General features: G+C 32.9%; 1 protein-coding gene across 1 annotated transcript; it reads left to right on the plus strand.

Moving 5' to 3' along the window:
* The first annotated feature begins 4,985 nt into the window (after positions 1–4,985).
* On the plus strand, positions 4,986–7,115 carry LOC139843128 (uncharacterized). Its single transcript, XM_071833201.1, has one exon. It carries the CDS (start codon positions 4,986–4,988, stop codon positions 7,113–7,115), a length of 2,130 nt encoding a protein of 709 aa, XP_071689302.1.
* The last annotated feature ends 4,972 nt before the right edge of the window (positions 7,116–12,087 follow it).

Consider the following 12,087-nt stretch of genomic DNA (forward strand, 5'->3'; position numbering starts at 1 on the left):
ATAGACCTGAACTGATTGTTAGTAGTACAAGCTGGTGAGTTTCACAAACAATTTCAGCCGTGAAGGTTTTCTATTTGACTGTTTAAAAAAATGAAATAGTAACACTATCATTTATTCAATCGTTTTATGTTTTAGACCCAAGATGAGGATTTTGGCATTCTTTTGGAAGCAGCAGTGATGTACGATAGACGCGTTGCTGCACTACTAAATGAGAATGATTCAAATGGGGATGAGGTTTTCTGGAAGGACATCAATGAAGGGAAGACATTTTCGTATCCAAGATTAATATTCGTTATTACCGGTGAGAATTTAATTATTAGTTTTGTCATCATCGATATAACAGGAAAAAAAAGGTTGTAACTTTGAGTATTTTTATATAAATGCCGTGAAGGGAAAGGACCTGAGAAAGAGAAGTATGAAGAAAAGATAAAGAAGCTGAACCTCAAATGTGCTGCTTTCCGTACCATGTGGCTGTCACCAGAGGATTACCCGTTACTTCTTGGTGAGCATGTTCCTGGTCCATATCTGATACAAAAGTTAGTGGTGATAGTTTGACCTGTTTACTTATTAGTGGATCGATTCGAGTCCGTGGTCATGGGTCACTTAATTGTTTCTCTGCTGAAGTGTTAACAGAGTTAATGGGCCGAACTAATCACGATAAGTCGAATGTAGTCAATGCATACAACCTCTTAGGATAGAGTTTGAGAATTAAGCTGTAATTGAAACGAGACAATAGTTGTAATCACACGTGAAAAAAAAGAACATTTTGATACAACCCAACCCGTTATCCAAACAGTCTAACATATCCATTTGAGGTTTGCAGCCCTTACAAAAAATGCATTTTTTTAGTAGAGATTGCAAAAGGCCCAAGGACATAACTAAGCCGCCTAAAGGCTAGTGTTGTTTGACAAGCCAGGTCTGGCGCAAAAATCAGCTTCATACATCGTCTTGAGGCTTAGCTCACAATTAATCATACACACAATGTTTGAGTCTATAAGGTAGAAGGTTTCCCTCTTCGGGCTATCCGGGAAGGCGAGTAATCTGACCCCATACTCTGATGTACGCAGCTCAGCAGGATTACTCCCTTGTCGTTTCCAACCCATCCCTGGTCACCACTAAATATTCGCCTTATACGGGATTCGAACCTGAGACCTCTTGCAAGGAACTCAGGGCCCCACCACTAAATGTTTGAGTCTATAGTTGATCCTATATATTATAATGTATGTTTTGAGTGCATGGGATCACATGTGATCACTCATCAAAGAGGTACATGTGTATTATATATCATTCAAAATTTAAACTACTTGTGTTCTTAACTAAATGATAGGTTGGACTGATAAAAACCTTTTTTCCAATAGATCATTTGTTATCTCTTTGCAAGAAATAACAAGAAGTGTAGATGACTGGAAACGTCAATTGGCGGAGGTTCAGTGAAACAAGTATTTGTTTTTTGATCGGTGAAACAACATTGAGCTCATGTAGTATTAATTAACATATGAAAATTTATTATGATGTTTCTATTCTCACTGGAGACATGATTTCTTATATGGTGTATGGAATATGCCAAAATCTGTTATGAAATTACAAATAGGGGACATCTACATATGGTTTATACCTAACCAAACAAATTAAGTGCTCTAAAAATACCTTATATGTTAGATTCGCACCAAAAATGTTTCTATTTTACTCTGGTTTAAGAGGTTGGTGCATTGGGTCGTGTTCCCGTGTTGTGCGATGAATTTTGATCTCATATGGGTCGAAGTTACAACCAACTATAACACAGTTTTTTTTCCACTGGTTATCTAATAGTAGTACACTTGCAGCTTCGTGAGACCTGGATAAAGGCATTGGTGGTGGTCCGCAACTGAAAGAAGCAAGATCTTTCACATCCGAAAAGCTTAAAACATGCACAGATAATTATACAGCAACATCAAATATAGGAGCTGGTGGCTATGGGATGGTTAGTTTTAAGTAAATTAGCAATTGTGTTTACTTCCACATAAAAGACCAAAAATGGTTGAACATTCGGTTAATATTAATACTCTGTTGCAGGTGCAGGTGTACAGAGGAAGTCTTCCAGATGGGCATTTGTTGGATTAGTTTACTATGACAAACAAAAGGGTCATTGGCCTAGCGGTATCGAGGTAACCCATCAATCTTGAGATTGCATGTTCAAGTCCTGATGGTCTCTTGGAGCAGCAATACACATATAAATGCACATATAAGACGTTGAGGTTAGTCACTTTCGCAATACACATATAAATGCTATGTACACACCATATGCGCGTTGAGGTTAGTCACATTGCAACATACGTTCGATTTACTTTCAGTTAATCTTATAATACCATTCTACATTTTATGCTTTTGGTTTCATCGTAGGTAGAATAGAATGGAAAGGAAGAAAGCTAAATAGGCAGCGACTTCCATTCTACATTTAATGGTTTTGATTTCATTTTTTGTTTCCATTCTACTTATGTTACATCTAATATTTTGTTTAACTACATTATTAGTCTTCATTTGTTTGTTTATACATCATTTGTGGTTAATTTTTATAGGAACTGATACATATTTGATCTTCTTTAAAAATTTTATTGTAGAAACCCGCTATTTCGCGGGTCTTAAGCTAGTTCTATTAAAAATAGCAGGTTTAATAAAAATTCAAACATCAAACAAAAAGGAAAAATACCTGAAGCATTTTGAAGCAGAAAATCACCTAAAAACAACCAAACAAAATTCAAGGTAACCAAAACATAAAGCACATGAAAACAATAACATATTTAAATTGAACAAAATACTAACCACAAAACACAAATTCGAAATACAGCAAGGTTCCTGTAACAAAGAATATGTTTGAAACCAACTTTAATATCATAATAATATACAAACATATCCATGTGTACCTTAATACGAAGAGATGATGCATGAATAATGCCTAGCTTAAACCATTTTTCCTTTGACCATTATAGGGCTCAGAGCAAAGAGAAGTGGCAACTTCTGATATCATGGGAATAGGAAACTGCAAAAAGAAGAATTGAAAGACCATTGGTATGATAGTGTCCGCATAAATGCAATCATTTAATCAACATGGAAAAACTTGAATACAATCAACCTTTGCGAGCCTACCAATACAGTGCCACACTAGATGAAAAGTAACAGGAATCTAGATTTCGAGTTAGTCAGCAAGTTTCTTGTTATTAATAATCAACAACATTTTAGAAACTAACAAAAAATGCAAAGATATCAATAAAATATTAAGATGAGTATGCTACAATAAACTGAATTAAAAAGTAACAGGAATCCAAATTTCGAGTCAAAACCTCATTAGTCCCCAATACATCTATTTTTTAGATTATTTAAAAAAACTGAAGAAATCAAATATGGGAGTACGGAGTACCTTATAAGAAGACCATATGTGGAAAGTATTATAACTATTCAATCGGTCCACCTGCTATTTCAGCTATTAATATAGCATCAGTATATACATATAAGAAATCATATACGGGAGTACCTTATAACAACCTACGACTACGAATGACTTTAATGCGTGCTTCAAACATTGATGGATCATGTAATGCACCAACAAAAGCGGCTACCTGGAAACTAAAACTGCTCCCATTTCACTTTGATGTTTTCCCTCACTTGCACCACGAGACTCACTATCGTTTTCTGTACAATGTCAAACAAACATTTCAATGAAGTGATCAGTAACGATTGCTTCAAGATATCAACTGCGATCAACTTCCAATTAACTCCACCATACAATATTTCAAAATGTGAACAACATCAAAACTCTAACCAAATCAGGTCACTAAAACTGATAACTACCACCCATCATCAGTCTTTTAGAATCTGAAGTAAGGCAAACTTCTTTATATGTATAATTAGTGTTTGATGAAATTACGTCTAAAACGTTATACATATTATACATACAAATTACATCGAGAGCTTTATTTTAAGTAATTGTATAGTAGTTTGGATCATTTAGCAAACCCGTAATATCATGAGTTTACAATTACCACACACAAACACTAATACATACTAATGAAGTGTTTTTTTAGCTATTTTAAAAAGGGCAATTATTATGCTAAAAACTAATTAATTAAAGTGATAACCAATGATTTACATTTCAATTTATATTGGCAAATGCTAAAAACGTACTCACTAAGGCATTTCATCAAACACTTGTTGAGCACTTCATGAACCACCTGATAGCGATCACAAATTCTTTAAAACCACAAAACATATAAGATCACAGTTCACCTTAAAAGCTCCTAGGATTTATACTAATGACATATGAATTTATAATCAATCACATCCGATATAGTATAGAGAATGTTAAGCATCATATAATATACAAATGTGTTTTAGTACATAACACATAAAACCATTAACAGATTATTATAAATACTTTGGAATACCCTAAACACCTACATCACAAATCTGAAACATAATAACATATAACAACAAAACTGTAAACTAAATATATATTTTAAAAAAATTTAACTTACAGTAAGTGTAGACCCGTAATAACTGATTGAAATCAGAAACAAATTCGTAATATTTACTGCAAATTAAAACCCCCAAAAATTAAAATCAACTATTACAACAATTGAAACAAAAGCATATATCATAAGTTAATATAAGCTTACATATTCACAATAGAGATTAATTGTAGTGCGATTCGCGAACATCCCCAAATAGTATGTCGTTCTGCTGTACTATTTCGATGATATTAGTGCCATTGAAAGTAACGCAATTGAAACTTCGTTTGAGCAATTTTTTTATTCATGTACACATGCATTGATGTACAATAAGAGCCCTAAATTCGTGGCAAAGAAGACCTTCTCGCCGACTCGTTTTTGGGAGGTTGGTGAGATCTTGTAATTCCTCTTTTGTTACATTACTCCCGAAAAAAAAAATGACCCAGAGGTATTTGGTGATTATCGTCCTATCAGTTTAACAGGAGCCTTTATAAAGTTCTATCTATGGTTATGACCAAAAGGCTACAAAGTGTTATTTCTTCGGTTATCGGTTTCGAACAAAGTGCTTATATTAAAAATCGTTATATTCTTGATGGCGTGTTAATTACGAATGAAGTCCTTCATGATATCAAAGTAACCAAAAGAAAAGGCTTATTTTTTAAAGTTGACTTTGAGAAGGCTTTTGATAGCATTAGTTGGAACTTTCTAATGGAAATCATGGAGTTAATGGGATTCGGTCTTCGATGGAGACAATGGATCTTCGCAAGTCTTTCTTCCACTTCCATTTCGATTTTGGTCAACGATTCCCCAACTAAAGAATTTTCTCCTCAGAAAGGCGTGAGGCAAGGGGATCCCCTCTCCCCTTATCTTTTTATCATGGTAGCCGAAGGTTTGAACCATCTAATTAAATCTGCTGCACTTCATAGCCGATTTTCTGGGATCCCAATCGGGCGGAGGGAATTACGGGTCACGCATTTGCAATACGCGGACGACACTATATTTTTTGGTGAATGGGATAGGCGTAATGTGCAAAATCTTACTAAAATTCTTAAGTGCTTTGAATTGACATCGGGACTAAAAATCAATTTTCATAAGAGCTGTGTTTATGGACTCGGGGTCTCAAAAGTAGAAACGGAAAATATGGCGGCCTGGATTGGTTGCGCAGCAGGTACACTCCCTAGTACCTACCTTGGGCTTCCACTTGGATCGTCGATGAAACTCTCGAAGTCATGGGATCCGGTATTTGACAAGTTTGGTAAGAGGCTGGCGGATTGGAAAGCTAGATCCCTCTCGTATGGTGGTAGACTTACATTAATTAAATCGGTATTATCTAGTCTACCTCTTTATTTCTTTTCGCTTTACATATCCCCATCTTGTGTTATTGATAAACTTGAGGGGTTGAGACGTCGGTTTTTTTGGGGCGGATCTTCCGAGGTCTCAAAAATGGCATGGGTTAAATGGGATACTTGTCTTAAGCCTCGTGAATTTGGTGGGTTAGATATTGCCCCTCTTGCGTTTAAAAATCGTGCCTTACTTGCAAAATGGTGGTGGCGGTTTAAACATGAGAATGACTCACTTTGGGTGTCTATTATTAAAAATATTTACGGGGAGGACGGGGGCCTTAGCACTTCTTTTTCTCCCCCTTCCTCACGAGCTTCTTCTACTTGGGCGGGTATTCTTAAGGTGGGTAAAAATATCTTTAATGCAAACTCCGCTTTCGCTAATTCTTTCAAAAAAAGAGTCGTAGATGGGTCTAGTACAAGTTTTTGGGATGAATTATGTCTTGGGGAAATGGTTCTTAAAGACAAATTTAATAGGCTTTATAGACTTGACACAAATAAATTTGCCACAATTCTTGACCGGGCGAGATGGGAGGGCGGGAACTTTCATGTCACGTGGTGTTGGTCCCGCGATATCTCGGGGAGATTGGCCGGGGACCTCACCACTCTTACTAATCTTTTATCTAGTTTTGTCCCGTGTAGCTCAGGTAAAGAAGAATGGTCATGGTCTTGGAGTAAGGATGGCTCGTTTTCGGTTCACAAGCTTACGGATATTCTGGTCCGGAGCAGCCCTGACATCGCAACCGTGAGCATAAAGTCGCTCCGCAACAAACTGGTCCCCCTCAAAGTTGAGTTGTTTATTTGGCGCACTCGACACAAAAGGTTACCTACAAGAGTTGAACTCGACAAGAGAGGTATGGACTTGGGTATGGTACGTTGTCCGGTTTGTGATAATGGTTTGGAATTAGTAGAGCACTCCATCATCTTATGCACGTTCGCTTTTGACATTTGGAATCGTGTCTATGATTGGTGGAAGCTCGGCCCTTTTACAAACTTGGGTATAAATGAATCTTTTCTTGGAAATGGATATAACTTCACCTCCGACTTGGGAAAACTGTTGTGGCAAGCTACGGAATGGGTTACGGGATACATGATTTGGAAAAGTAGGAACGCTTTCACTTTCACTAAGATAAAACCGACATGCGCAATGGTATTCAAAGACATCCAACTTAAATGCTTCGAATGGTTCTCTAATAGGATCAAAGGTACCAATATTGAATGGGATGTCTGGCTTGCAAATCCACGAGGTTATGATTCGCTAGCTTTATCATCTAGGAGATCCGGGATAGGTTAATTAATTGTTCTCCACGCAGGTTTTTTGCCCCACTCCTGGAGTAATCATTTTGGTCGAGAGAATTTGAGGTGGATCAGGGGGCTTTGTCGTTGAATTGCCAACACTGTGCTCTGTCCCCACTCCAGCTTGTTTAGTTAATTCTTCTCAAGTCCAATCTCGACCTTAATGATAATGAACGGACTACGGCGTTTTCCTGCACACTTGTGGAGTCTTACTATCTCGGTTATATATTTGTCGTTTTGTTTTCCTAGATGTAGTTTCGTTTTTGTAAGCGTGACATTATTGTAATTATTTCGTGTTGATATATATAATACATACTTTCTTTGGCGTTAAAAAAAAAAACAGCCCTAAAACACAAAATCATAAGAAAAATATTACAACTGCTGACCTTTGTTTCCCAAAGTAACGATGATGATATAGCAACGATCGACCCGCTAACCTTCTATTGTACTGATTAACGGGTTTGATTTATGAAGAAGATGCGTACAGAAGGAAGCGAGTGGTTGCCCCAATTTCTTATTGTGTATTTTCAAATGGCGTGTGAATTTTGTTGGCCCGCTTACTGAAAGAGGTTTGTGATTAACAATACTTATAACGTTATAGTTAGATCTAATGGTTATTAAGCAAGGACAATGGATGTCATTTTTTTGATCTAATGGTCCAGATTCAAAGTTATTGATTAAATGTATCTCAATTTGTCTTTTCTTTTAATGTATAGTATAGATATAGATATAGATAGAAGTATAGATAGATATAGATATAGATATAGATATAGATATAGATATAGATAGATATAGATATAGATATAGATATAGATATAGATATAATCAATAATCAGAGTTTAAAGCCCCTAACACTGTAACAGATATCATATCATGAGTACTTTTTTATTTTAAACTATATATATATATATATATATATATATATATATATATATATATATATATATATATATATATATATATATATATATATATAGTAGAGGGATCAAATGAGAATTTTTTGACCCTAAGAACCCTGAGAACTCAAAAATACACTGAAATTCGAACAAAAAATGGGAAATTCGAAAAAAAATGGTGAAATTCGAAAAAAAAGGCGGGCGAACAAAAATGTATAATTCGAACAAAAAAATAAAATTCGAACAAATTTGTGTTCTACATTTTTGAAATTCGAACAAAAAAATGTAGAACCGAACAAAAATTTAAGATTCATGAAAATCATGTTCTACAATTTTTTGTTCGACCAACTTTCATTTTTATTCGCCCGCCCTTTTTTTTTGTTCGAATTTCATATTTTTAATTCGAATTTCTGTGTATTTTGGAGTTCTCAGGGTTCTCACAACAATGGAGTTCTCACTGGATCCTCTCCATATATATATATATATATATATATATATATATATATATATATATATATATATATATATATATATATATATATATATATATATATATATATATATAGTCCCCGCGATGGTAGCTTAGTGGTTGAGGGACATGCAGCATAAAGCAGTGGTCATTGGTTCAATCCCTGCACCATGTCCCTTTAAGCATGAGTTACGCGATTTTTCTCTCACATGTTGGTCGTGAGACTGGTCGACGTGGGACGCCAGAGGGATATATATATATATATATATATATATATATATATATATATATATATATATATATATATATATAAGCCCCTAGAACTGTAGCGAATATTACATCATGAGTATTTTTTTATTTTAAACAAGTCTTTTGAGTTAGCCGCGCGTTGCGGCGGCGAACCCCTTATTTTTTATATATATATATAACATAATTAGCTAGTTTTTGGTTGTACACAACCTATTTTTAAATTAACTACTTAAACGTTAATAACCATAAAAAATCAAAGAAAATATATGTTTCAAATAAATAACTAAAATAGTTAAAATCAACATAATTTGAATATTCTTGTTATTGGAGTAGAAAAGTGTGTCAGTAGAAAAGAATATTATAAAAAAAGAGGAGATAAAGTAGAAGATTTAATAAAATATATTTAAAAAAGTGGTAAAGAAATATAAATGAAGTCATGTACAAATTATAAGAAAAGTTAAATTGAAAAAAGAATTTTGTTGTACACAACCTATCTTTTAGATTAGATACTTAAACGTTAATAACTATATAAAAAACTAAGAAAAAGTATGTTTCAAATAAATAAGTAAAATAGTTAAAATCAACATAATTTAAATATTCTTATTATTATAGTAGTAAAGTGTGAGAGTATAAAAGAATATTGTAAAGAAAAATATTTTTATAAAAATATTAAAAAAAGTGGTAAAGAAAAAATGAATGAAGTCATGTACAAATTATAGAAAAAGTTAGATTGAAAAAGAATTTTAAAATAATAGAATGGGATTGAAAGGACTGAATTAAAAAAAATGTTAAGGGGTGCATTATGGAAAATTTAATAAAATGAAGGAATAATGGGTAAAAAGTATAAAATAATAAAACGAAAAAAGGAGGACGGAGAGCTGGGTATCGAACCTTTGACCAATCGGTATTTAAGTCGGACAGATAGCCACTAAGCAACTGGTACTTTAGTTTTCAGCTCACAATTTTTAATAATTAACCCTTAAAACATTGGTTTTAAAAGAAGGCAAAAACAACCTAAGTTTTTTACCCTTGAAAGTGATTGTTATTACAGATTGGTCCTAATTCAACAATAGCTTTTGTAATTTTGTAATTGAATATATATATAATTATATATTTATAATCAAAATCATAAGCCCTTTAAACTATTGCGGATATCAAATAATGAATACTTGTTTTATTTTAAAATTGCTTTCTTTAAAGGTTAAATTATCTATATCTATCTATAGTTTATATTAAAATTCTATAACAATAATGTTAATATTAGGCTAATTAATTTTGAATTAAAACTAAATCTAATTTTTAAAGCGTGTTAACGACAGCCCTTAGGGCTGTCGTGAACACGCTTTAAAATATTGTAAATTTTGATAACCGCCTTTATGAAAATGACTAATAACCGCCATGTACAAATACTTAATGCATGTTAACGACAACCCTTAGGGCTGTCGTTAGAATTTCCTTATTAAAATTAAATTATTTTAATTAATAATTTTGAATTGAGTACGAGAAGGTATAAAACTAGGCAGAAGAAAACCTATTCTAAATTTATATTTTAAATTACACTTTTAAAATAAAATGACAACCAATATTATCTATTATGATTAGATGTGGATTGTTTAATATGCATTTTAGGTGTTTGATGAAATGTTCAGCTGACGAGTTTCTTAGTCGGACTCTGTGATTCCATGGGTGATTAAACTAAATGACTTTAGTATTTACGTTCACTTAATACCTAAAACATATTTTTAAACTGTTTCGTTTAAATAAACTCGTAGTTTCACATGGCATTTCACTAGTTTATATACTACAAATTTAATAAATACAAGTTTAGCTCATGGTTTCGAATACAAACGTCACCCGTTTTCTTTTACCTTCTAGTTATTACCCCCATCATGTTCCCCTTTTTTTCTTTTTACTTTCTAGCCATTAACGTCTCTTTTATTTGATCTTTCAAAATGACCCCTTTTAATCTTTTAATGTTTCTATTTCAAATTCAAATCCTCCCACTCTACTATGCATTTGATATTTCATTTTAAACCCTTCAACTCTCTTATTGTGTAATTCTTTTCTCAATCTTTTTTTTTTAAATATCTCATTTATGTCTTTTTTTATTCCTTTCTTTACAACTCTTCTAAATTCTTTCTTACATATTCTCATTTTTTACAATCTTCTATACAACTTTTGACACTTTTTTTCTTTATAAGATATATAAGTGTTCACTCAACCATTTATCTCAATTTTTTCTTTAAATTTTTTTTAAGGATAAATTTTAAAATTAGATTGTTCTACTTTGAAATTCGATATGAGAATGCAAGTAACGTTAACAAACTACGGCTAATTATGATATGTATATGATAAGGGGTCTGCGGCCGCAACACGCGACCAACTCCAAAACTTGTTGATATGAAAGTGTATATGGGGATTTAATGGTGGACATGAACGATCTAAATAGATAAATAAATACATATATGGATATGAATAACATATATCATCCACAAATATATTTATTATCAACGATATATACATATCCGTATATGTTATTCATATCCATATATGTATTGATTATTTATCTATTTAGATCGTTCATGTCCACCATTAAGCAGATGGATCAATATGTGTCCTTGGTAATCTTTGTCGAATTCCAACTTTTATTGGAGAAGGAAAGACTAGCCAGATAAAATCGAGGAATTTAAATAGCAATAAGGTAATGTTTTGGTACATAATTCCTTGAGTTGTAATATAAAGTTACAGGTACGTTTTTCTTAGTCCATAATGCTAGTTTTTTAAAGTTTGTAATTGTAATTTTTAAATGTTTCCTTTTGTAATTTATGATATATGACACTAAGTGATCTTTGATATGCACATTATCGAGTTTATGGAGAATTAAGTGATTGGCCAAGTATTGTTGATTTAATGATATTTCAGTCAAGTTTTATTCTAGTTATAACTTTTTTTGAATATATGTCAATGTGTCAATTAGGGGGTGAAATTGGAGCTATTGTGTTTGTTTAGTTGAGTTTTAGTTGTTTGTGTTATTCTTTTATGACATTTATAACTTGACGTAATTAGGGCTGATGCCTAAAAAGTTAATGAACGAGTTGAAAATAGGCATAAATGTTATTTCACCTGAAGATTGGTGGCACTCAAGTGATAGACATAGTTCAAATTAATGTGAATTATATTATAATTAGATCCGAAACCAATAAAGAATTTATAGGTTTATTTATAAGAAGTTGTTATCGTTACACAGTAATGTAAGACCCGATTATTTGTAGTGTACATAAGTGTAATTAAGATACTTGAAGTGGGATTTTGTTGTACATATTCAAAAAGGAAACAGATTCTGATCTGGGGGATCT

This window comes from Rutidosis leptorrhynchoides, chromosome 4 (genome assembly GCF_046630445.1).
Source record: "Rutidosis leptorrhynchoides isolate AG116_Rl617_1_P2 chromosome 4, CSIRO_AGI_Rlap_v1, whole genome shotgun sequence".
NCBI lineage: Eukaryota > Viridiplantae > Streptophyta > Magnoliopsida > Asterales > Asteraceae > Rutidosis > Rutidosis leptorrhynchoides.

What these genes read in the sequence shown, in the direction of transcription:
- LOC139843128 (XM_071833201.1), top strand. Translation starts at nt 4,986, where the DNA reads ATGGTTATGACCAAAAGGCTACAAAGTGTTATTTCTTCGGTTATCGGT.